The following is a 27,635-nucleotide window of genomic DNA, read 5'->3' on the forward strand; positions in this document are numbered from 1 at the left end:
CAAGCACTTGGAAGGTGGTAAGGTGATAGGAACAGCCAGCATGGATTTGTAAAGAACAAATCATGTCAAACTAATCTGATAGCTTTCTTTGATAAGGTAACAACCTTGTGGATAGGGGAGAAGCAGTAGATGTGGTACCTAGACTTTAGTAAAGCATTTGATACGGTCTCACATGATGTTCTTATAAAAAAAACTAGGCAAATACAATTTAGATGAGGCTACTATAAGGTGGGTACATAACTGGCTGGATAACCATACTCAGAGTAGTTATTAATGGTTCTCAATCCTGCTGGAAAAGCATAACAAGTGGGGTTCCACAGGGGTCTGTGTTAGGACCAGTTCTGTTCAATATCTTCATCAACAATTTAGATATTGGCATAGAAAGTATGCTTACTAAGTTTGCAGATGATACCAAGCTGGGAGGGGTTGCAACTGCTTTGGAGGATAGGGTCATAATTCAAAATGATCTGGATAAATTGGAGAAATGGTCTGAGGTAAACAGGATGAAGTTTAATAAGGACAAGTGCAAAGTGTTCCACTTGGGAAGGAACAATCAGTTTCACACATACAGAATGGGGAGAGACTGTCTAGGAATGACTACAGCAGAAAGCGATCTAGAGGTTATAGTGGACCACAAGCTAAATATGAGTCAACTTGCAAAAAAAGCAAACATGATTCTGAGATACATTAACAGGTGTGTTGTGAACAAGACACGAGAAGTCATTCTTCCGCTCTACTCTGCTCTGGTTAGGCCTCAGCTGGAGTATTGTGTCCAGTTCTGGGCACCGCAGTTCAAGAAAGATGTGGAGAAATTAGAGGGTCCAGAAAAGAGCGACAAGAATGATTAAAGGTCTAGAGAATGTGACCTATGAAGAGAGGCTGACAGAACTGGGTTTGTTTAGTTTGGAAAAGAGAAGATTGAGGGGGGACATGATAGTGATTGTCAGGTATCTAAAAGGGTGTCATGAGGAGGAGGGAGAAAACTGTTCTTCTCAGCCTCTGAGGATAGAACAAGAGGCAACGGGCTTAAACTGCAGCAAGGGAGGTTTAGGTTGGACATTAGGAAAAAGTTCCTACCTGTCAGGGTGCTCAAACTGTGGAATAAATTGCCAAGGGAGGTTGCAGAATCTCCATCACTGGAGATATTTAAGAACAGGTTAGATAGATGTCTATCAGGGATGGTTTAGACAGTACTTGGTCCTGCTATTGGGGCAGGGGGCTGGACTCGATGGCCTCTTGAGGTCCCTTCCAGTCCTAGTATTCTATGAAAGTCTTTAATTAGTTAAGTATTAGGAGTAATATGCACTTAACTGTCAGTTTGCTTTCTGCAGTAGCTTACAAGATAATCTGCTCTGACACAGAGCTATAAAGGTGGCATTGGGGGCAGAATTTTTCCCAAAAAAATCTCCTACAAATTCCACTTCCGTGAGACAAGTCCATCCACTAGAGAGTTGCTATGCAACCCACTATTACCTTCAGTGTTCGCAGAGCTGCAAATCAATAATTGTACAAACTACAGTCAGTTAAAAGAAGAAATAAAATCCCACTCTTTCTGCTGTGCTGGTTGTATAGTGCTAACAGGAACAAAAAGTAGCACTTGTTAATGAACAAAGTGGATGTGTTTCTGATTCAAGGATAGAGAAATCCCATTTAATTGGTTAATCAGTTAAATGCTACATTTAGCTGGTTAACTGATTAAACTGGTGGCGAGAGGAGTGCTGGGGAGGGCTCTCCAGCCCAGGTGGGCTGCAGCGCCCCCCTTCCATGGAGAGGAGCTCCTCTCACCTGGCTGGAGCATCCTTGCCTACAGCACTGCCACTGGGAAGAGGGTACTCCCATGCAGCAATCTTGCCCAGGAGCACCCCCCATCCAGAGGCCTCAGATGTGCCATGGGGCAGGTGTGCTCCAGCTAGGCCAGAGCAATCCCCGTCAGGGGGAGCCACCATGGATGAGGCTACTCCAGCCTGGTCCAAGCACCCCACCAACAGCAGGCCTGCAGGGCAGGAGGCTGCTCAGACAGTACTGGTTAACTGTAACCAGTAAGCCTCATCCATTTAGAATGAGGATTACTGGTTACCCTTTAACATCCCTTTTCCAGGGTTAGAAAAGAACTACCTAGTAAAAATCTGTTGTAATTATTTTTAGAACTATGAACTATTAGCTTCATTAATTTACCTATAAATGTCAAAACACTGACTAGTTTCTTCCCAATATCTATATGGTAAACACAAGTGAAAGGACCTCTCATATTTCCTGAATATATTTTGTAGGTATTAAACCTGCAAGAAGTATACATGCACATAACAGTGGAGTCATTTTTATAATCTTTGTACCATAGATCTTTAAAAGAAAATCATTGTCTTTGGTTCACAGTTCTTTAGAAGTTCTCCTGCTGAGAACTACTTTTCAGCGAACATAAACCCAGCTGTATTTTAAAAGCCACTTTCTAGTTAAAGTTAAGTTTTTATGACTGACTAGGACTCAGATTCAGATTCAGAGTCCAATGCCAGAAGGAACTGTTGTGATCACCTAATCTGACATCCTGTATAACAGGCCACAGAAGTACCTTAAAATAATTCCTAGAGTATCATTTAGAATATGAAAAAATTCATCTTGATTAAAAAAAAATGTCAACACAAACCACAACACAAACTCAGTAAAATGTTCCCCTGATTAATTTACTGTTCCTGAATCCCAGCAGAAAGCTGAGAGCTTCTTCCCTAGCTGAGAGCAATCAGTTAGCTATGGAAGAACCTGCTCATGACATTCAATATCATCATCATCATCAATAACCGTGGGCTCAGTGTCCGTTGGTGTCTGATGCCTCTCTCACTATTTCCTTCCATCTTTCCCTATCCAGTGCAGAGTGGCTTAGTTTCTGTAGACTAGCTCCACACCAATCTACTACATAGTATTGTCTGTGAGGTCTGCCTCTCCTATTCGAACCTTCCATTATGCCGCATACTAGGGTCTTGATTTTTCGTTCATCGTTCATTCTGCATGTATGCCCAAATAGTTGTAGCTTCCATTTCATAACCTTCTGCAGCAGGTTCTCTTTTGGCTGTATCTTGCTATACAATTCCTCGGAATCTTTCTATAAGAACTCCTTTCAAACACCAATATTCTTCTTTTTGAATCTTTCATTATCACCCACGTCTCACTTCCGTACAACATGCTGCCAAATACACAAGTTTAAGACACCCAGCTTTGTTCTTAAGCTAACTGCTTTGCTTTTCCAGATCTTATCCAAACACCTTCCAACTCGCTCTTGCTTTCGCTATTCTAGTCCCTATTTCCTTCTTACAGTCTAGATCATACGTTATGTTGCTCCCCACGTATGTGAACTTCTCTACATTTTCTAGTTCAATACCATCGACACTGATCTTCCTTCCAATTTCCTTATCTCCAAATACCATTGTTTTTGTTTTATCGATGTTCATAATCAGTCCGTAACACCTCACTTCTTCGTTTAACACCTGCACCGTTTTCGCTAGCTTCTCCTCATCTTCCTCAATGATAACTATATCACCCGTGAACCTCAAGTTGTTAATTCTTCCCTGTGCACAAATATCCCTTCTACCTCTTCCTTGATCTTCTCCATCGCTCTCTCCAGATGTGCAATGAAGATACTTGGCAATACTGGATCTCCTGGCCTTGTACCTCTACTTCTTTTAAAGCAACCTCCCAACTACCCGCATGTTCTCACCACTGCTTCTGCATCATCATTGATATCTTTCAACAACCCTTTCAGTCTCCTATCCACTCCATATGACTCCAACACTGCCCAAGTCACTTTCTGATCTATACTGTCAAATGCCTTTTGGGGAAAATAAACGATGAAGCAAGTGTATACGTTTTTGTTCTTTCATCGAGCTTTCTCTGCAATCAGTCTTAGTGCCAATATCTGCAATATGGTACTTCTGTCTTTTCTGAACCCCGCTTGCTTGTCTGCTATATGTTCCTCTATCTGTGATCTTAATCTCTCAGTCAGTATCATCATCAGCACTTTACCTAGATGACTCATTAAGGCAATCATTCTGTAGTTCTTGCACTCCAATGTACTTCCTTTCTTGGGTACTGTCACTAGCACAGATCTTGTCCTTTCCCTAAGCGCCTTCCCTTCTTTCCATGCTATATTACATATTCAGCGTATTTCCTGAATCATGCTCTCTCTGCTGTATTACATCAGCTCTCCCGGGATCTCATCGTTTCCAGGGCTCTTGTTGTTCTTTAGCCATTTCACTGCTTTTTCTATTTCCTCCTTCGAAATATCGATCTCGCTCTCGATGCTCGGGGGGGGGGGGAGATCTCTCTTTCAATTCTTCAAATCAGTCTCTCTGAGGCCGTGTCTACACTAGCCCCAAACTTCGAAATGGCCACGCAAATGGCCATTTTGAAGTTCACTAATGAAGCACTGAAATGCATATTCAGCGCTTCATTAGCATGCGGGCGGCTATGGCACTTTGAAATTGACGTGCCTCGCCGCCGTGCGGCTCGTTCCGACAGGGCTCCTTTTTGAAAGGACCCGCATACTTCGAAGTCCCCTTATTCCCATGAGCTGATGGGAATTAGGGGACTTCGAAGTAGGCGGGGTCCTTTCGAAAAGGAGCCCTGTGGGGATGAGCCACGCGGCGGCGAGCCGCGTCAATTTCAAAGTGCCGCAGCCGCCCGCATGCTAATGAAGCACTGAATATGCATTTCAGTGCTTCATTAGTAAACTTCGAAATGGCCATTTGCATGGCCATTTCGAAGTTTGGGGCTAGTGTAGATGTAGCCTGAGACACTCTGGTCCAACTGTGTTTTGTATAGATCGGTGCAGTATCTTCTCTCTGTTTATGAGCACTTCTTTGTTCTCATCTTTGATCACCATCTGCTTCGGTCGCCATTTCCTATTAATGTTCCTAATTGTTTTATACACCTCCCTGGTCTTACATTCCCCGTAATACCTCTCAATAATCTTCACATTGCTCCTCTGACCATTTCTCCTTACCCTTTCTGGCTGCTTTCCTTACCTCATTTCATTTCATTCTATATTGCTGTTCTGCCATCTCAGAAACATCTCTTCTGATCTTCAATGCTCTTTTCTCTTGAGCCAACTTCAGGGTCTCCTGGGTAATCCACTTCTTATTGATCTTTTCTTCTTCTGGAACAGTCTGCTCAATTGCCTCTTCTATAGCAATGGCTATCCCTGCAACTCTCTTATCTAGGTCTTTCTCTGTGGTGATATTCTTAATCTTCTCTTTGAGTGTTGTTCTGTATGCATTCCCTGTTTCTTCCTCACATAGCCTCGCCACATCTCTTCTTTTCGTAAACCCTGTCTTACATTTTCTTTTGAGTTTTATCTTGATGTTTGTGATCACTTGACTATCATTTGAGTCTATATCCACTCCTTGGAAAGTTTGGCACTGCTGTACTGATGTTATCCATCTTCTTCTTGTCAAAATCACATCTATCATGTTCTTGGACTTCCCGTCATTCGACCGCCATGTCCACTTCCTACAGTCCTTTTGTTGGAATCTCATGTTGCAAATCACCATCTCGTGCTCTGTAGCAAACTAACAGTTTCTCACCTCATTCATTTCTTTCTCCATATCCAAACCTTCCCATGACTCTCTCCCAACCTTCATTATCTGTTCCAACCTTCACATTCCAATCTGCTCTGATGATCAACACATCTTTCTTCGGTATCTCCTCCACCGTCTTTGTCAAGTCTTTATAGAATAACCCAATATCTGTCCAACGTTGGTGCATACACCTGAATGAATGAGATGTTGAACGGTTTTGCTTTGAATCGCATAACCATCATTCTTGCACTCACCGGTTTGTATCCTAACAATGCTTTTCTAGCTGTTTTGCTAAGAAGGAATCCAACTCCTGCTTCATGCTTCGTTTCGTTTCCTGACCAAATGACTTCGCAACCGCATCTCTCTCCTGATCCCGTCCAACGCATCTCTGCCACTCCAAGTATATCACATTGGTATCTCTCCATCTCCTTACGAAGCAGCTCTAATTTTCCAGTTGCCCACAGTGTTCGGAAGTTCCATGTTCCAATGGATAGCACATGTGTTAGGTGTAATTTTCTTTTGGTAGCCAACTTATCAACCGAACCCCGATTGCTCGATTGGTATCGTGGACCTTGTACTGGCATCAAATTTCATTCGTATTGTTGTTTGATGGTCAACGCATCAACACACATCTGACCAACCCTCCTCCTTCATCCAGGCTTGGGACTGGCGTGGAGCTACCAGTGGCTTCATAGCACAGTTATTCAATATTATCCCTTCACTTAATTCCAGTTACCAGATCATACAGTGGTTGAGTATTCTCCACCCATTCTGAAAATGCAGTTCCAGAAGCAACGTCATTCATAGGCTGGCTTTATAAGCCTGTTTTCTTCTTCTCAAGAGTGAAGTCATCAACTCCCACTTGCTCAACTGCAATACGACCAAACCTCTGCCCTTCAAGTAAAATAAACGGAACCTGAGTCACAGATGTGTTGCTTTTTTGTATTCCTCGTGCACAAATGTATCGTTTCTTAAGTACAGTGCATTGTCAACAGAAATTATTCCATTAAAAAGTTATTTTGCCCTAAAAATGCCCTGAAATAGACTATAATACATGTGTTTCTTTTTAAGGTTAACACTAATCATGAATAGTCATGGCTTTAGAAACTATTACTGACCTGTTTACTAGCCTAATATATGTAATTGTCAATTGTGACAGTTACAATGTATGCCAGCAGACTTACAAAATCTACAGTTCATCACATCCTTAAGGAATTTTAAAATCGGTCATACCTGTGAAGTAAATATTTTTGCAATTGCTCCACTGCAGCGACAAGAAACTCTGAAACTGAAGCTGTGGTTATTGCTTTCAGATGATTTCTCTAGTCTCTTTTCAGGTACCTCTTCGAGAAAAGGTTTGCTTTCAGTGAACCAGTCCACGTCGTTGTTTGTTTCTAATACCAGACTTTTCTTTTGCTCTTCCACCTGGCATTCATCGGAAACTGCCTTCATTTGTTCTCTACTTCTCTCTTCTTCTGATTTTCTTTTTAAGGAGTTTGGATTTTCTTTGGAGATGTCTCCTTGTTTGACTTTATTTCCTTGAAGATGCTTCCAAATGGAAATAATATCCAGCCAATATCTGGGGTCCTCCATTACAAGTTTTTGAATTTCACTAAATATTTTTCCTGAAAGAGATCAGAGCTTAGTTTATTCTGTGTTAATATTTTAAGCACAATGTATTCTTATCGAATCAACATAAGAGCCTTACAAAGAGTTAACTATTCATTTGCATGAATTAAGAATTTTATTTTTGCTCAGGGCTATTAATGTTACATATGACAAAAAACAGCATAATAAGCAGGACATCATAGTTTCTGCCCAAACTTTCTGCAGCAAAACGTCACACAAAAGCCATTTTTAAAAAGGTATAAGGAGAGAATTATTAGCTCCTTAACTTTGTGAGTTTGTTAACTCCCAACTCATCAGTGATTGAATCTAAATAAGGCAATTCTGAACTGATTTAGTTATGGATAATGTTAACAATCACACCTTCGTTTGTTCTGGCCTTGCCCATAGCTCCTTCTGCTGCTCAGACACTTAGAGATCTTCAGGGTGATGAGCCAAACAATCCTAGTGTGCTAAAATGACCTACCCGCTCAATCCTTATTCAGCCAATTACTAGTTTTATGCCTTTGGATAAATCAACTTAATATTTTTGTCACTTAGCTGCCCCTATGGTAAAATAAGGAAAATGCTTACTCAGCTTTATAAGGCATTCAAAAAATGCTGATCCACTCTGAAAAGCGGCGAAAGTCAAATCTCTTTCCCTGTACAGATTCGGACAAATTTGGTATCCATTAACTTTATTTTGTTTATGTTACATTTTATTCCTGGCAACATTGCAGAAAGAAAGGTTACTCACCGTAGTAACGGTGGTTCTTCGAGATGTGTCCCCGTGGGTGCTCCACATTAGGTGTCGGGCTCGCCCGGCGACGCAGATCAGATCTTCCAAGCAGTTTCCGCCGGACCGCGCATGCGCCGGTGTGCACCGCTCCCTTGCGCGCTCCTGGCCACGTGCGCGATCCGGTCCCCACCACTTCCTTGACCAACTGCCTCGGATGCTCCTGCAAAACACTAAACAGAGATCCAAAGCGGGGAGGATGGGCGGGTAGTGGAGCACCCACGGGGACACATCTCGAAGAACCACCGTTACTACGGCGAGTAACCTTTCCTCCTTCTTCGAGTGTCCCCGTGGGTGCTCCACATTAGGTGACTACCCAGCAGTAACCCAAGATAGGAGGTGGGTAATCGGATCATGTACAGCTTGTCCCCGAGAGGGCCACTGTCGAGAGCTGGGTATCCTCTTGGAATACCCTGTGAAGGGCGTAGTGCTTGGCGAAGGTGTCATAGGATGACCAGGTCGCCGCTCTGCAAATGTCTTTTAGCGCAATTCCCTTGAAAAAGGCTGTTGATGCCGCCACCGCCCTAGTGGAATGAGCCCTGGGCGTGGCCAGTAAAGGAGTCTTTGAGTTCGTAGCACATTTTTATACAGGATACGATGTGCTTCGAGATTCTCTGCGAAGAGAGACCTTCTCCTTTCGATTTGGGAGCAAGAGAGACTAGGAGTCTATCCATTTTCCGGAAGGACTTGGTCCTGTCTATATAGAAGGCTCCGCCCTCCTCACATCCAGGAGGTGTAGGCACACATCTTTGTTAGACTTATGAGGCTTTGGATAAAACGAGGGTAAAACAATAGGTTTGTTAATATGAAACTCAGAAGAAACTTTAGGAACAAAGGCTGGATGCAGCCATATGGTTACTGCCTCCTTGGAAAAAACAGTGCAGGGTGGCGTTGCCATAACTGCCGCAAGCTCGCTCACCCTGCGAGCTGACGTGATTGCGAGAAGAAAGGTCATCTTTATCGTAAGGAGGCGGAGGGAAACCATGGCCAAAGGCTCGAATGGTGGTCCCGTTAGCGCATTAAAGCACCAGGTCCAAGTTCCACGAAGGTGGAAGTGGCTTCCGAGGGGGGTATAGGTTTACCAGCCCTTTGAGGAACCTGGTAACCATGGGATGGGCGAACACCGTGTGCCCTTCCTCTTCATGTCTGAACGCCGAAATGGCGGCAAGGTGGACCTTTCACAAGGATAGTGAGAGTCCTCCTCTCTTGAGGTCCAGTAAATACTCTAATATTACAGGTATAGGCACCGAAAGGGGGGGCTAGCTGTTTGGTAGAACACCATGCCGTGAAGCGAGTCCATTTCTGCTTGTAGGTCTTCCTGGTGGAAGTCCTCCTGCTACTTTCTAGGACTTGTTGCACTTCCTCCGTACATGTGCTCTCTAGGGAGCTGAGCCATGGATTAACCACGCTTGTAGTCGCAGGCCTTGGGGGTGCAGATGCACTATGGACCCCTGGGCTTGCGTGAGCAGATCCGGCGCCACCGGAAGGGGCATCGGTGGACGGTCCGACATGCGCAGGAGTAGGGGGAACCATTGCTGTAGATCCCACGTTGGGACTATCAGGATCATTCGGGCTCCGTCCCGCCTGGCTTTCTGCAACACTTTGTGGATCAGCACTGTGGGAGGAAAAGCGTAAAGCAGGGGGCCCCTCCAGAAGATCGCGAATGCATCCCCCAGGGACCCCCGTCCCAGTCCTGCCCTGGAGCAGAATCGTGGGCATTTCTTGTTGTGTTGAGTGGCAAACAGGTCTATCTGGGGAACGCCCCATGCGTGAAAAATCGGTCGTAGCAGATCGGGACGGATCTGCCACTCGTGCGTGAGTGCGAAACGCCTGCTCAGCTGGTCTGCCTTCACATTGTGAGCGCCTGGTAAGTATGAGGCTTTCAATGTTATATTGTTGGTGATGCACCAGTTCCACAACCGGACTGCTTAAGGCACGGGACCGAGCTCCTCCTTGCCGATTTATATAAAACATGGTGGAGGTATTGTCTGTACTGATCCCGACTACTTTGCCTTGTATATGGTCTCGAAAGTGTCTGCAGGCGTTGAACACTGCTCTGAGCTCCAGTATATTTATGTGCAATGACTGCTCCGTGGAGGACCACAGCCCTTGTGTCACCTCTTCGCCCATGTGTGCTCCCCACCCTATGAGGGAGGCATCTGTCGTAAGAAAAACCGATATTTGTGGTTGGTGGAAGGGTACCCCTGTTAGCAAGTTCTTGGGGTTTACCCACCATTGCAGGGATTTGCGCACCTCTGTTGTGGGCAACACCACCCTGTGAACGGTGTGTGCTGCCGGTTTGTATACGCTCGCCAGCCAGTGCTGCATGCTGAGCATGTGTAACCTGGCGTTCTGTACTACGAACGTCGCTGCTGCCATGTGGCCCAGCAGCTGTAAGCACGTCAGAACCAGCACTGTAGGGCTGACGGTGATGACTTGCACGAGGGAGCCGATGGCCCGAAATCGAGTCTCTGGTAGATACACTCTAGCTGTAATAGAATTTATGCGTGCCCCTATGAACTCTATGTCCTGTGTGGGGTCTATCTTTGATTTTGCCACATTGATAACCAGGCCGAGCGAAGAGAACGTGCCTGCTGTGATGCGTATCATGCGTAGTACCTCCTCCTTCGAGGCCCCTTTGAGTAGGCAGTTGTCCAGATACGGGAATATAAATACCCCCCGTCTGTGCAGGTAGGCTGACACCACTGCCAAGGTCTTGGTGAAGACTCTTGGCGCCGAGGAGAAGCCAAACGGTAGGACCTTGTATTGAAAATGTTCTTTGCCTACCATGAACCGGAGGAATCGTCGGTGAGCCGGATGTATAGTTATGTGAAAACACGCGTCTAGTAAGTCGAGGACTGCGAACCAATCTCCATCGTCCAGTGCCGTAAGGACGGAGGTGATTGTGATCATCCGAAAGCGTTGCTTGCGCGGGTACCGGTTGAGGCCTCGAAGATCTAAGATGGGCCTCCAGCCTCCTGTCTTTTTCTCTGTGAGAAAGTACAACAAGTAGAACCCTCTTCCTTGCAGTTGCTCTGGCACTCTTTCCACTGCCCCTATGAGCATGAGATGATCTACCTCCTGCTTGAGCCTCTCTACGTGGGAGGCCTCCTGGAGGTGGGGCCTGAGTGGAGGTCGTGGCAGTGGGAGCGACTGGAAGGGGATGGCGTACCCCGTGGCTATGATCTCCAGCACCCATTTGTCTGTGGTGATCTCCTTTGCCACTGGTCGTAGGATGGTCGGAGGCGATGGTGGAATAACAGCTTCGGATGACCTTGTGCGATGGTAGTGATGGCGCAGCCCTGGATCTGTGTGTCAAACTTGTGGCCTTTGGCCCTGCCCCGAGGACGCACGGCTCTGTTGGGAACGTCGCCTGGGAGTTCTGTACTGCTGGTGCTGTTGATGTCGCCCTTGCTCGTAACCCCTGTGGTACTGGGGACACTGTTGCTGGTACTGGTACCGTCTTTGCTGAGGGTAGTACTTCTTCCTTCTGTACGGAAGGGCGTAAATCCCCAGGGTCCTAAGTGTGGCTCTTGAGTCTTTACTGGAATGAAGGACCGAGTCAGTTGATTCAGCAAACAGCTTCTGCAAGTCGAAGGGAAGATCGACCATCTTTGCCTGCAGATCCCTCGGTATACCCGAAGTCTGGAGCCAGGACTCCCTTCGCATCACCACTGCCGTAGCTGTGGAGCATGCTGCTGTGTCCGCAACATCCAAGGTGATCTGAACTCCAGTCCTCGAGGCCGTGTAGCCTTCTTGCACGATGGCCTTGAGCACCGGTTTCTTGTCCTCTGGAAGCGAGTCCATGAGGGAGGTTAACCTAGTGTAGTTGTCGAAATTATGGTTGGCTAAGTGCGCTGCATAATTTGCCATTCGCAACAGTAGAGCGGAGGAGGAGTAGACCTTTCTGCCGAACAGCTCTAGCTTCTTGGCATCTTTGTCTGTTCCCCCGTCTTGAATTGAGATGTCTGATCTTTGTTGCGACGACTCTACCACCAAGGAATTTGGTTGTGGGTGGCTGAACAAGAACTCCATGCCCTTCGCCGGCACGAAGTATTTCTTATCCGCTCTCTTGTGGACAGGCGGAATAGTCGCGGGGGTCTGCCATATCATAGTGGCGGACTCCAAGATTGCTTTGTCAAGCGGTATTGCTATTTTGGAGGAGGCCGGAGGTCTCAGATTTTTGAGGAGCTTATGGTGTTTCTCTTGCACCTCTGCTGTCTGGATGCCTTGCGTGAAGGCCACCCTCTTAAACAGCTCTTGAAACTGTTTGAGATCGTCCGGAGGATGGACGTCCCCCGGGGCCGTAGCCTCGTTCGGGGAGGAGAGCGAGGAACCACTAGGATATGCCGCTCTGGACCCTTCCAGTTCCTGTTGGTGATGGTATATCCGCTCGCTGGAAGCTTGCGAGGGAAACTCTCGGGTTCCATAACTAGTTCCCCCTGAGATACTTGAGTCTCTGTCCCCGTTCACGATTGCCCTCGGGGATACGGGACCGTCTGTAGGGATCTTTCCCTGGTAGACTGCCGGTGGTGTCTATGCCCCGCATGATAGGGGCGACCATGGCAGCATGGGCACTGTTCTTGGGAAGGTGACCTGGACCACTCCCTTGGTGCATACCCTCTGCGTCTGGGGGAGCGAGATCGTCAAGAGACCTGGGACACTGGAGAGAGCGATTTGTGATAGTACTCCAGTGGCTCAAACCCCAGGAAGGGTGAAGGTGCTCCCAGCCAGGGCGAGGCTGGTTGTAAAAATGGAGACGGGGGCTCCGGGTACGCTAGGGGGGACCTCTGCCTTCTAGTTGGAGTCTGAAGCATGAGCGGAGGGCTGAGAGAAAGCAACTCTGCAGCCCTGTCTGGAGAAGGGTTGCGGTGCCTTGTTTTGTGTGCAGCCTTCCCCCTCCCTTGAGGAAGTAGCTCCGCCCCCTGACATGCAGGGGATCTCAGCCCCGTCCACGCCGCGCTCGGCACGCTTATGGGCGGTGCCGCACGGGTGGTGTCCTCCAGTGCCTGCAGGCCGCGTGCCTGCGCGCTCTGCACCGCCGGTTCCCCGGGGGTCGGTGCCGCTGCCTGCAGTGCCGCCAGTACCGCCGCTTGTTTAGCCGCCGCCCTGCCTGCGGTGCAGGGTGGCTGTTTGATTATCGGAGGCTGAGCCGCCTCCACGTGGCTCTCCGTGCCGCCGCCGATCAGCTGTTGCTGCCGCTGGGGGCTGTGCGCTCCTCCCGTCCCGCTCGCTGTTGCTGCCGGCAGGGATCGGGTTGGGGAGACTTTCCTCCGTTTTTGCGCTGATGGGGTGAGGGAGGCAGCTTTCCTTTTATGGGCCCCAGAGGGTCCCTCCTGCTGCGGCCACTCCGGCACGTCTGGCTGGAGGGCCTTGTCGAAGAGCAGCATTTTAAGCCGCATCTCCCTGTCCTTCCTTGCTCTGGCTGTTAATTTTGCACAGAAGGAGCATTTCTGCATGACATGGGACTCCCCAAGGCACCTTATGCAGTGACTGTGCCCATCAGACGCTGGCATTGCCTCTCGGCAAGACTCATATTTCTTGAATCCTGAAGAGGACATTGTTGGTGAGTCTTTTAGTTGTTAATGGGGTACTTAGCACCTTCTCTGTGCTGTTTTCCCCCTTTCTGATAGCCTGCCGCAGGAGGAGGGCTAATGGCCCTAGGCTCCTGGCCTCCGGTGCTCCGCTTGTTACTAGGACTGGACTGAATGCCGTCCCGCTTGTTGTTTCTTGTAATTTTTCAAAAAAAAAAAAAAAAAAAAAAAAACCTGGCTAACTGAACAATAGACTAAGAACTTGAAAACTTTAAAGAAAAACAATTAAAATCATTGAATACGCTAACTTGGCCGTAGCCTAGTCGGATTCCGTCCGCAGCCGTCGGCGGTTAAGAGGAACTGGCGGGGACCAGATCGTGCACGTGGCCAGGAGCGCGCAAGGGAGCGGCACGCACCCGTGCATGCGCGGTCCGGCAGAAACTGCTTGGAAGATCCGATCTGCGGCGCCGGGCGAGCCTGACACCTAATGTGGAGCACCCACGGGGACACTCGAAGAAGAACCTGCAGATCTACAGATGCAGGAATGAAAATGTAACATGCGTATTAGCAACAGAACTATTAACTAAATTTCAACAGGAAAGCCATATAATAACCTTATGTAAACCATGGCAACACTAGACTTTCCACAGGTGAAAGAAAACAGTAGTTAGTCCACAAAACCAGGCAATTAGGTAAGAATGAAAGAACCTAATTGTAAATATAGAAATGTGTGATTAAGTACACGAGCAGTCAAGAGTATTTCACTAGAGTAAAATGTTGAGAAACTGAACTCTGAGGAATAAAATTAGGAGAAGTATTACGATCTTCAGTTTTCCTCAGTACACAGATGAAAGTATTAGTTGCTTCTATTTACTTTTTTCCAACTTCAGATTCAGGGATAAATTTGATCATTCATGAAAAGTTTGAGAATATTTTTCTAGCTCCTTAAATTATATCACCACTACTTTCATTCAAATCTAATCTTCTGACTCAGACACTTACAACATTTAAACTTTATACCACAAATAATCCATCTCAATGTAATAGAGAGCCAAAGGAAAGATGTGTAATGGTCTATTACATCTCTTTACAGCTATATCTAAAGCAGCTCAGCCCTCAAGAATAGGACTACTCTCACTCTTTATACATAATGGTCAAGATTTGCATTATGATATAGGAAAACAAAATCTGGCAGATCCAAAAGAATCTATTTCAGTATGTATCTCTCATTCATCAGCTGTTCCCTGTATACCCTGAGAACCAAATGAGGCAGGGGTCCAGGGTGGCAGGAACACACACACCTCAGAAGCCATGCAACTAAACACTTACAGTAGTGTATGTATGTAAAATGGGCATGGTTGTTGAGCATGTCCAATAGATACCATGGAACCAGACAAGGCTTTTTCAGAGCTCTGGTGAATTCCAACCCCCTACTTTAAATTGTTTTACATTGAAGTTACATAAATATTTGTGCCAGCATAATATTAGTATTTAGAATGAAACAGTTGTTTTATTTAAAACAAGTCTTATTTTTAAAACCACTTATAACTCTGACAAATCAAAATAATTTTCCACTTGACCACTGTCAGGAACATTTGAGAAAGACTATTCTGAATCACAAAACTGTCAGAAGTATTAAAAAGAGGTACATTTTTATAAAAATGTGTTTTCACCCCATTCTCCCTATTAAAGCAAATGAACTGTTCTTGCACAATCTTTCCAAATATTCTTTGAGTGGATGGATGACTTGAAAAATATCAGTCCAATAGACAAATTTTTAAAAATATTACAAGATTATCAGAGATTAAATTTCTTGATCAGAGATTAAATTTCTTGATGCCTTAAATGACTGCTTCTTGGAGCAGCTAGTACAGGAACCCACAAGGGGAGAGTCGATTCTCGATCTAGTCTTGACTGGAACGCAGGATCTGGTCCAAGAGGTAACTGTTACTGGACCGCTTGGAAATAGTGACCACAATATAATAACTTTTAATATTCCTGTGTTGGGAAGAACACCGCAGCGGTCAAACACTCTGGCATTTAATTTCAAAAAGGGGAATTACACTAAAATGAGGAAGCTAGTTAAACAGAAACTAAAAGGTAGAGTAAGTAAACTAAAATCCCTGGAAGCTGCATGGAAACTGTTTAAAGACACCATACTAGAGGCCCAACTTAAATGTATACCCCAAATAAAAAAACACAGTAAGAGACCTAACAAAGAACCACCATGGCTAAACAGCCATGTTAAAAAGGCAGTGAGAGAGAAAAGGGCAGCTTTTAAAAAGTGGAAGTCAAATCCTAGTGAGGAAAATAGAAAGGAACATAAACACTCCCAAATTAACTGTCATAATGTAGTAAGAAAAGCCAAAAAAGAGTTTGAGGAACAGCTAGCCAAAAATTCAGAAAACAATAGTAAAATGTTTTTTAAATACATTAGAAGCAGGAAGCCTGCTAAAAAAGCAGTGGGGCCCTTGGATGATAAAGATATAAAAGGAGCGATTAAGGAAGACAGTGCCATTGCGGAGCGATTAAATGATTTCTTTGCTTCAGTCTTCACGGCTGAAGATGTTACAGAGGTTCCTAAATCTGAGCCAGCCTTTTTAGGCGACAAATCTGAGGAACTCACTCAGATTGAAGTGACATTAGAGGAGGTTTTGGAATTAATTGATAAGCTGAATAGTAACAAGTCTCCAGGACCAGATGGCATTCACCCAAGGGTTCTGAAAGAACTCAAATGTGAAATTGCGGAGTTATTAACAGTGGTTTGTAACCTATCCTTTAAATCCACTTTGGTACCAAATGACTGGAAGACGGCCAATATAACACCAATATTTAAAAAAGGCTCTAGAGGAGATCCTGGCAATTATAGACCGATAAGTTTAACATCAGTACCAGGTAAATTAGTAGAAACACTAGTAAAGAGTAAAATTGCAAGGCACATAGAAGAGCACGAATTGTTGGGCAAAAGTCAGCATGGTTTCTGCAGAGGGAAGTCGTGTCTGTCTAATCTATTATAATTCTTTGAAGGGGTTAATAAACATGCGGACAAGGGGCACCCAGTGGACATAATATACCTAGATTTCCAGAAAGCCTTTGACACGGTCCCACACCAAAGGCTTTTATGTAAATTAGGTGGTCATGGGATAGGAGGAAAGGTCCTTTCATGGATCGGGAATTGGTTAAAAGACAGAAAACAAAGGGTTGGAATAAATGGTAAATTTTCACAATGGAGGGGGGTAACTAGTGGTGTTCCCCAGGGCTCAGTCCTGGGACCGATCCTGTTCAACTTGTTCATCAATGATCTAGAAAATGAGGTAAGCAGTGAGGTGGCAAAGTTTGCAGATGACACCAAGTTGTTCAGGACAGTCAAAAGCAAAAGGGATTGTGAAGAACTACAAAAAGATCTCAGCAAACTGAGTGATTGGGCAGCAAAATGGCAAATGAAATTTAATGTGGGTAAGTGTAAGGTAATGCATGTTGGAAAAAATAACCCAAATTACACGTACTACATGATGGGGTCAAATTTAGCTACGACAGATCAGGAAAGGGATCTTGGAGTTATAGTGGATAGTTCTCTGAAGACATCCACGCAGTGTGCAGCGGCAGTTAGTAAGGCAAATAGGATGTTAGGAATTATTAAAAAAGGGATCGATAATAAGACAAAAGATATCATACTTCCCCTATATAAAACTATGGTACGCCCACATCTCGAGTACTGCGTGCAGATGTGGTCTCCTCACCTCAAAAAAGATATATTGGCATTAGAAAAGGTTCAGAAAAGGGCGACTAAGATGATTAGGGGCTTGGAAAGGGTCCCATATGGGGAGAGGCTAGAGAGACTGGGACTTTTCAGTTTGGAAAAGAGGCGATTGAGGGGCGATATGATAGAGGTATATAAAATCATGAATGGTGTGGAGAAAGTGAATATAGAAAAATTATTTACCTTTTCCCATAATACAAGAACTAGGGGACACCAAATGAAATTGATGGGTAGTAGGTTCAAAACTAATAAAAGGAAATTTTTCTTCACACAGCGCACAGTCAACCTGTGGAACTCCTTGCCCGAGGAGGCTGTGAAGGCCAGGACTCTATTAGGGTTTAAAAAAGAGCTTGATAAATTTTTGCAGGTCAGGTCCATAAATGGCTATTAGATAGGGATAAAGTATGGTGCCCTAGCCTTCATAACAAGGGCAGGAGATGGATGGCAGGAGATAAATCACTTGTCTTCTGTTCTCCTTCTCTGGGGCACCTGGCATTGGCCACCGTCGGCAGATGGGATGCTGGGCTTGATGGACCTTTGGTCTGACCCAGTATGGCCATTCTTATGTTCTTATGTTCTTAAGATGAAAAAAGGGAGTCCTCAAGAGAAAAAAAGTCTTAAACGATGTTAAGCCTATTCATTGCTAAGGACCCCACTCACAAAAGACTTACTTCAGTTATGGGTTTGTCTACACTATTGCTTCCTTCAAAGGAAGGATGGTAATTAGAGTGTTGGGAGTTTACTAATGAAGTGCTGCAGTGCATACACAGCACTTCATTAAGCAAATTCTCCCCTGCGGCAACTTCAAAGTTTTAAACTTTGAAGTACCAGCATGCATCTAGCCGCAGTCCACCCGCCAGTACTTCACAGTGCTAGGGCAACTTGCTTAATGAAGTGCTGTGGCTTCCTTCGAAGGAAGGTGATAGTGTAGACAAGTCCTTATTTGTTGTAATTTTTTTGTTCATCATAACAACCATCTTCCAGACTAGACTGGTATTTGAATGTCCTTTCACCAAAAAAAAGATACGTTTTAATTAACCAATATTGAGACACCATTTTAGAACAAAACAGAATTATTTTCCAAATAAGGTTTCAAGTTGCACGTAAGAGTTCATAACATTTTGTGTGTAGAAAGAAGAGAAAATGTAACAAACAGTCCACCTTTATTTGTAGAAAGGGAAATTGGAGTATGTTTTTTCAGCAGCAAAAATAATCGCTCTCCAGACTTCAGCCTCTTCAATCTACTCAACTCAGAACTAGTGGTAAAGAAGACTTTCCCTGAAACATACTCCACCTAACAAAAAGAAAAAAAAAAGTCCCAAGAGTTGGTTTAAGATCACCAAAAGAAACTTACACACAGCTTCAGACCCACACAGTAAGTGGTCTCGCACCTTTGACTTCATCTACCTGTGACCACAGAAAGCAGGAGTGTACAAGGCAGAGCATCACTATATCAATATAGTTTAGTAGATTGAATTTTCAGCTCTGACCTTAACAATTCAATCTGTTAAATACCAGAGAACACTAAAACCCAGGAAGCACTTCATAAGCACTGGTGATTTTACCACTGCACATTTTTCCTTTCTTCAGCATGCTGTTTACCAGTTGAGTGCTGCCCTCACTTGAGGGGTTTCTGCAGTTCCCACCACCTTGGATGTAATGTCTAAGATATTTGGGGATAAACATTTGCACTGTAAACACAAGATATTATTATGGTATGCATCTTTGGAGCTATCATGGCTGCTTTATTTTGATATCTCCAAGAAAACAGATTAGGCTAATTATGAATACAGTAAACCCTCAAAATACACAATTTAGAGTTGCATGTAATTCACATTAACATGAGTTAAGTGCAGCTCATAATCTCACTCCCCACAGCCCTGGCTCAACCCTGCCAGCCCCACATGGCCAGTTCAACCCCACCTTCCCTGGTTCAAACCCCCGGCCCCACCCAGCCCCAGAATAACCACCCCCACAACAGCCTCGGCCCACCCCCCCACGCACAGCTTCGGCTCAAATTCCCCAGCCCCATTTCAAACCCGCCATCGGCTCACTGCCCAAGCAAGGCTACAGCTCACCACTCTCACGTGCGAACATGGTTCAACCCCCACCATCCAAGTTCAACACCCCTGCAGCCTGGCTCACCACCACCCCTTGTGGCTGCATCTCAACCTCCCAGCCCCAGGTCAAACCACCCCACCAACTCACCACTGGAGCAGGGTGCCAGCTCACCTCCCCAGTGTGCAGCTGTAACTCAACCCTCACCTCCCACCCTGGTTCAAACCCTTCCACACACAGCTGCAGCTCAACCCCCCACCACCACCCCGGTACAACGCCACCCATGCACAGCCCCAGTTGAAACCCCCACCGTGGCCCAGCTCACCACCTGCACCTCTGTCCAACCACGCGCCCCTCCCCCCGCCACCAGCTCCAGCTCAGCTCCACTCCCCCCACATCCCTTACCCACCCCAGGCTTAATTCCCATGGCCCCAACCCACTGCCAGGCTTAACCCTCCCCAACTCCACGACTTACCTTTCAAAAGAAGCCCCAGGTGTTGCTGCTGCTTCCCAGCCTGCAGAACGTGTGCTCCGCCAGGGGAAAAAAATCCATCCCCAAATTACATGAAATTTAAGGTATTTCGAGGGTTTTCTGTTTTGCTTATTCGGGAAAGTAGTGGGCTTTAGGTAAATTTAACGTAATGCCCAATAAAGTAACCTCTTTCATATCTGGCATTCTATTATCTGGAACTCTCAAATAACCAGCATTTTAACCATAAGTAAATCTTAGTTAAATTTTGCATAAGTACAGTATAGTAAAAGTAAATACAAATAAATACAACAAATGCATTCCTAGGTATTCCTCTCTATTATCCTGAATATCTGAATATCCAGCAACCTCCTAGTCCCGGGGCTGCCAGATATGAAAGAGTTTACTACAGTTAAAGTGATAATAAATTAGAGCTTGAAATAGATAAGAAATTTTAATCTCTGATCTCTAACACCAAGGGCCGTGTCTACACGAGCCCCAAACTTCAAAATGGCCACGTAAATGGCCATTTTGAAGTTTACTAATGAAGCGCTGAAATGCATATTCAGCGCTTCATTAGCATGCGGGCGGCCGCAGCACTTCGAAATTGACGCGCCTCGCCGCCGCGCATCTCGTCCCCACGGGGCTCCTTTTCGAAACGACTCTGCCTACTTCGAAGTCCCCTTATTCCCATGAGCTGATGGGAATAAGGGTACTTCGAAGTAGGCGGGGTCCTTTCGAAAAGGAGCCCCGTGGGGACGAGACGCGCGGCGGCGAGGCGCGTCAATTTCGAAGTGCCGCAGCCGCCCGCATGCTAATGAAGCGCTGAATATGCATTTCAGCACTTCATTAGTAAACTTCAAAATGGCCATTTGCGTGGCCATTTCGAAGTTTGGAGCTCATGTAGACATAGCCAAGCTGTCAAATGAAGACTAAGAGGAAGATTTTTCTGAAGACTGAGGTTACGTCTACACTACCCATGAAGACTGACCCACTAAGGGTTCATCTTCTGGGGTTTGATTTTCAACGTCTAGTATGTATGCGCAGAATTGACCTCTTGGGGTCACAGTCAACCCCTGTACTCCTTGCAAGATGTAAGCAGGAAAGGTGGTCGATGGGCCAAGTGCAAATACAGTACATCCTTGAAATGTATGATTTTGAGTTGTGCTCAACTCGCATTAATGTGAGTTAAGTGCAACTCAAAATCCTGCTGGCCCTGGCTCAATACTCCCCCACTGCAAGCTCCACTCACCACCCACCTGCAGCTCTGGCTCATCTGCCAGTCCTGCACCCAGCTCTGGCTCACCACCCCTCATGTGCAGCTCCAGCTCAACCCCCTCCCTGCCCAGCTCACCACCAGAGCACAGCTCCAACTCAATCCCCCCTGCCCCAGTTCAAACCCCTCCCCCCATGGCCTGGCTCATGACTCAAACACAGCTCCAGCTCACCACCCCGTGAGTGGTCTAGCTTAACCCCCACTGCTCCAGTTCAACAGCCACCCCCCCAAATGTGGCTCCAGCTCAACTCCACCCCCACCCCCCTGCAGCCCTAGCCCATCCCAGGCTTAACCCCCTGTTCCCCTCCCACAGCCCTTAACGTGCACCAGCTGTCCCCCACCCCAGGGCTTATTACATTACATGATTGGAAAGACATCTCCTAGAACTGGAAGGGACCTCTTCAGGTCATCTAGTCCAGTCCCCTGCCCTCTTGGCATGACCCAGTACCATCCCTGACATCTATTTGCCCTAATCCTAAATGGCCTCCTCAAGGATTGAGCTCACAACCCTGGGTTCAGCAGGCCAATGCCCAAACCACTGAGCTATCCCTCCCCCCTTAAAATATAATGGAGATACACATATCCTAGGACTGAAAGGGACCTTTGGAGGTCATCTAGTCCAATCCCCTACCCTTTTGGCAGGACCAAGCACCATCCCTGACTTCTATTTGCCCCAATCCCTAAATTGCCTCCTCAAGGATTGAGCTATCTTTCAAAAGGAGATCCAAGTGCTGCTGCTGCTGCTGCTGCTTCCCCAACTGCAGAACATTTGTTGGAGTTGGAAGTTTCATTCTCTTTTAAACTTTGAATTTTAAGCTTAACAAAGTAGCAATGTAAGGTAACATGTAACATTTATTGGATTTTATTGATTAAGTTCTTTAATTGAATACATGCCTCCTGTTTTAGAGTTTAGTGAATTTAGTAAGTAAGAAACAGTTTGATATTGTGTCTATGTTAATGAGATTACAGGATGATGTTGATGGCTGAAGCCTAATTGTTTAATTTACAACACCTTTGCTTTGCTTTTCTCTGAGAGTCCTTGTAAGAATTGTTTACATGTGACAGTGGTATGTCTGTGTTGAGATAAAGGTGTGAAGCCAGATGGCTAAGAAGGAGGGGCAAAGCGTGGGTGAAGACAGACTTCATGACGTCAGAGAAGGACCATCAGTGCATATCCCCAGTCAAGAAGTGATTGGATTGGCAGACTGATGCCTCTAAAGCATGGAGCAGGCACCCCTAAAGACAACTGATTACAGGATGACCCTTTCTGAGATGTTTTGAGAATGACTGGTATTAGAAAGATAACACACCAGTCAGACTGACACAGCAAACCTCAATGGAGGAAAGGATTATAAAAGCAGCGTGCTTTGCCATGGAACTCTGGGTTCATCTTCCCACCAACTCCAGGAGAGCATCGGATCCTGACTGACAAGGCCCTGCTCCCTCTCTGTGATCAGTCTAGCTGTCCACTAGATTGATCCAGGCTCTGGATTGGTAACTATAACATTGTTTGGCGGGACTGCGTGCATGGTGTGTGTGTGTGTCTGAAAAGCATATGCTACTGTCATTCTCAATAAATGCGACGTATTGCCTTTTCCCCTATAAAAGATCTCGTGCGCTTTGTTTAAAGCATAACACATTCGTTCCACCAGGGGAAAAAACCCCCCATCCTCAACTTATACAACATTCCAGTTACGCGAGGGAGTGTGGGAACACAACCCTCCCGTAAATCGAGGCACCTTGATTTTAGCTGCGGAACTGCCATAGCTAGAATTGTGTAAGTGTGGTTAACTTACTTTGCCTAGTGCAGACATAACCTATGAGGACCAATAAGTGTAGGTACAGTCCCGTTCCCCGCCGCCATCAAAAAACACACTGAACACACTTTACAACAATCAGCGAGGAATGAAGACGTAGGAATTGCAAGGGTTTTTAAATCAAATTAGGCTACTTGGGTTAGCTAATATGACTTGAAATGCCACTGAGCACCTACCATAGTCATAATTTACTTTACAGTTGTATTAGGTGGTCCTCTTGTAACCTGTGCTACGTAACAGCTCTCTCAAATCACACAAGTACAGAAATGCAGAAAGAAAGGAAGCTATAATAAATGGAGATATACCTATCTCATAGAACTGGAAGAGACCCTGAGAAAGGTCATCAACTCTAGTCCCCTATCACCACCCCCGACAGATTTTTTTTTTAATCTCTTTGCCCCAGATACCTACATGGCCCCATTCAAGGATTGAGCTCACAACCCTGGGTTTAGCAGGCCAACACTCAAATCACTGAGCTATCCCTCCTGCCACAAGACAATGGAAAGGAAGGGCAAGGCTTGTCCAGGTGCTATAACAAAAAGATTTTTTTCCCTTTGTGACCAGAGCACATCAAGAAACAGAGAAGTGGGTTTTTTGCCCCCGTGAAAGCTCATTACCTAATAAATAAAATTGTTACTATTAAAGGTGCTACAGGACTGCTGCTCTGTTCTCCTTAAAGAGATGTGAACAAGATACCTCAGTCTCACCACATTATCTTCAACTTTCCCAAGTAAAACTGAAATACTCTGAAGGCTATAGGGCCTGTTTCCCCCTCAGAAGTCTCACCTACTCACCAGTCATCTAATAAGAACGTAAGAACAGTCATTACTGGGTCAGATAAAAGGTCCATCTAGCCCAGTATCCCACCTGCCAGCAGTGGCCTGTGCCAGGTGCCCCAGAGGACGTGGACTAAAGACAATGATCAAGCGACTTGCCCCCTACCATCCATCTCCAGCCTCTGACAAACAGAGGCCAGGGACACCCTTCCTACCCCCTGGCTAATAACCTTTTATGGAACTAACCTCCATGAATTTACCTAGCTCTTCTTTAAACTCTCTTAAAGTCCTAGCCTTCATAACCTTCTGTGACAAGGAGTTCCACAGGCTGATTGTGCACTGTGTGAAAACACTTGCTTTTATTAGTTTTAAGCCTGCTACCTATTAATTTCATTTGGCATCCTCTAGTTCTTATATTATGGGAACAACTAAATAACTTGTCTTTATTCACCCTCTCCACACTGCTTATTATTTTATATACCTTTATCATATCCCCCTCTCAGTCTCCTCTTTTCTAAATTGAAAAGTCCCAGTCTCTTTAACCTCTCCTCACATGGGACCCGTTCCGAAACCCTAATAATTTTAGTTGCCCTTTTCTGAACATTTTCTAATCCCAAAATATCTTTTCTGAGGTGAGGAGACCACATCTGCATGCAGTATTCAAGATTTGGGCATACCATAGTTTTATAAAGGGGCAGTAAAATATTAAAAAAGGGATAGAAAATAAGACAAAGAATATTTCCTAATATCCATTTTGCTTGTTTGACTGCCACTGCACACTGTGTGGATGTTTTCAGAGAACTATCCATGATAACCCCAAGATCTCTTTCCTGATTAGTTGTAGCTAAATTAACGCTCCTCATACTGAACATATACTTGGGGTTATCTTTTCCAACGTGCATTACTTTACATTTATCCACATTACATTTCATTTGCCATTTTGTTGCCCAATCACTCAATTTGGTTAGATCTTTTTGAAGTTCTTCACAGCCTGCTTTTGTCTTGACTATTTTGAACAGTTTAGTATCCTCTACAAACTTTACCACCTCACTATTTACCCCTTTCTCTAGATCCTTTATGAATAAGTTGAACAAGATTGGTCCTAGAACCGACTCTTGGGGAACACCACTCATGACCCTTCTCCATTCAGAAAATTGACCATTTATTCCTACCCTTTGTTTCCTGTCTTTTAACCAGTTCTCAATACATGAAAGGATCTTCCATCTTATCCCATGACAACCTATTTTACACTAGAGCCTTTGGTGAGGGACTTTGTCAAACGCTTTCTGAAGATCTAAGTATACTATATCTACTGGATCCCCCTTATCTGCATGTTTGTTAATCCCTTCAAAGAATTCTAATAGATTATTAAGACATGATTTCCCTTTACAGAAACCATGTTGACTTTTGCCCAACAAATCATGTTCTTCTACATGTCTGACAATTTTATTCTTTACTATGATTTCGACTAATTTGACTGGTACCAACAATACACTTACCAGTCTGTAATTGCCAGGGTCGCTTCTAGAGCCCTTTTTAACGGCATTATGTTGGCTGTCTTTCAGTCCTTGGGTACAGAAGCTGATTTAAAGGATAGGTTACAAATCACAGTTGTTAATTCCAAAATTTCACATTTGAGTTATTTCAGAACCCTTGGATGAATGCCATCCAGTCCCAGCGATTTGTTACTGTTAAGTTTTTCTATTTGTTCTAAAACCTCTAATGACACTTAAATCTGGGACAGTTCCTCAGATTCATTACCCACAAAGGACGGTGCAGGTTTGGGAATCTCCCTAACATCCTCAGTCGTGAAGAATGAAGCAAAGAAATCATTTAGTCTCTCCTCAATGGCTTTATCATCCTTGATTGCTCTTTTGCATCTCGATCATCTAGGGACCTCACTGGTTGTTTAGCAGGCTTCCTGCTTCTAATGTACACTCATCCCTCACTATATGAGCACAACTAGTTCCCAAATTTCTGCATGTAGGTGAAAACTCATAAGAGCAACACTAAATTCTCATTAAAATACAAGTAAAAGTGTCCAATTTGTTCCAAGTCCTTGTAATTGGACGGTTACAGTTAAGGTTAGGTACTTTTCTGATGTATTTGAATAGTTTGAACCAGAAATAGGATGTAGTGTATGTATTGTGACACAACCCAAGGCTTGTCCTTGTGGGTCCCTGCACTACGTGGCAGCCTCAGAGGCCCGCTGTGTCCCTCACCCTGTTTCCTGTGCTCGCAAAGGCTTGGTTCACAGCATCACTGGGCAGTTCTCATCACTGGCTAGTCCAAAAACCACTTTTTTGGGGGGCAGAGGCTCGCTCCTTAGCCACTGACCCTCTAGGACTGGCCTGATGTGTGGGGTGGTCTGGAGGGAACCTGGTCCCCTCTGACACATCCCGGGTTCCAAACTAGGGACCCTAGGCAGCTCCTGCAGGAGAAGGTTCCATCTCTGGGCCCTCCTAGTGCCACAGACTGCCTCCCTGGGCTGCTTCTGCCAGACCTCCTTGTAACACAACCGCACTACCTTCCTCTGATAGCTGCAGTTCTCCTTGGGAGTCTGGTCTCTCAGTCCATCCTCTGTCTCCTTCCTCCACTCTTCCTGGGGGATGCCTTTTTCAAGGGCCTGATTGGCCACAGCTGTTTAATTAGCCCCAGGTGTTGGCCTACCCTGGAGTTGCAGGCTGCTCATTCCTGAGCCTTAGTCCTTGGGAAACATGAAAGGACACACCCAGCTGCCTATACAGCTCCCCTCTCACAGGGCACTGTAGCTGGCTGCAAGCCTGGGTCTATCACAGTATGTAAAGCGGGAATTCCCAACCTATGGGTCTCATTAGATTTGTTAAAGGTCACCAGCTGGGCAGTTCCCAGATGCATGTGGCTGTTAAAGAAGCCACTTGCAGTTTCTTAACACTGCTGCCTCAGGCAGATATCTACCAATAGAGATAGCTGCCATTTCCAGTAGCTCTCTCTATCACTAGGGACAGCAATTACCTCATGCCTATGTGCTGAAACCTTAACAGATGAGTTAATTGCTGGGAGCAGGATGGCTGGGGGAGTGACCCAGCCTAGCAGCCCCTGTGAAGAGGCTGTGGGGGGAGGAAGAGGAGTGTCTAAGGCTGGGGCTGTTGAAGGATGCGGGGGTTTCTAAGACTAAGAACATAAGAATGGCCATACCGGGTCAGACCAAAGGTCCATCCAGCTCAGCATCCCATCTGCCGACGGTGGCCAATGCCAGGTGCCCCAGAGAAGGAGAACAGAAGACAATGATCAAGTGATTTATCTCCTGCCACCCATCTCCTGCCCTTATGCTGAAGGCTAGGGCACCATACTTTATCCCTGGCTAATAGCCATTTATGGACCTAACCTGCAAAAATTTATCAAGCTCTTTTTTAAACCCTAATAGAGTCCTGGCCTTCACAGCCTCCTCCAGCAAGGAGTTCCACAGGTTGACTGTGCGCTGTGTGAAGAAAAATTTCCTTTTATTAGTTTTGAACCTACTACCCATCAATTTCATTTGGTGTTCCCTAGTTCTTGTATTATGGGAAAAGGTAAATAATTTTTCTATATTCACTTTCTCCACACCATTCATGATTTTATATACCTCTATCATATCGCCCCTCAATCGTCTCTTTTCCAAACTGAAAAGTCCCAGTCTCTCTAGCCTCTCCCCATATGGGACCCGTTCCAAGCCCCTAATCATCTTAGTCGCCCTTTTCTGAACCTTTTCTAATGCCAATATATCTTTTTTGAGGTGAGGAGACCACATCTGCACGCAGTACGCAAGATGTGGGCGTACCATAGTTTTATATAGGGGAAGTATGATATCTTTTGTCTTATTATCGATCCCTTTTTTAATAATTCCTAACATCCTATTTGCCTTACTAACTGCCGCTGCACACTGCGTGGATGTCGTCAGAGAACTATCCACTATAATTCCAAGATCCCTTTCCTGATCTGTCGTAGCTAAATTTGACCCC

The 27,635-nt window shown here is 45.3% G+C and overlaps 1 protein-coding gene across 3 annotated transcripts in view; it reads right to left on the reverse strand.

Annotated features, from left to right (window-relative positions):
• The window catches only part of THUMPD2 (THUMP domain 2 tRNA and snRNA guanosine methyltransferase), an 87,282-nt gene that overhangs the window by 55,223 nt on the left and 4,424 nt on the right, over nucleotides 1–27,635 (reverse strand). The window contains exons 2-3 of one of the 3 annotated variants that reach the window (XM_074989174.1): nucleotides 18,421–18,553; nucleotides 6,798–7,189 (exon numbers count right to left, since the gene is read on the reverse strand). The exons of 1 other annotated variant lie outside the window; for it this stretch is intronic. In XM_074989174.1, the coding sequence (XP_074845275.1) occupies nucleotides 6,798–7,189; nucleotides 18,421–18,553 (525 nt within the window). The remainder of the gene's footprint in view (nucleotides 1–6,797; nucleotides 7,190–18,420; nucleotides 18,554–27,635) is intronic. One more of the 3 variants, XM_074989175.1, reaches the window with a different exon arrangement.

This window comes from Carettochelys insculpta, chromosome 3, assembly GCF_033958435.1.
Source record: "Carettochelys insculpta isolate YL-2023 chromosome 3, ASM3395843v1, whole genome shotgun sequence".
NCBI classification, from domain to species: Eukaryota; Metazoa; Chordata; order Testudines; family Carettochelyidae; genus Carettochelys; species Carettochelys insculpta.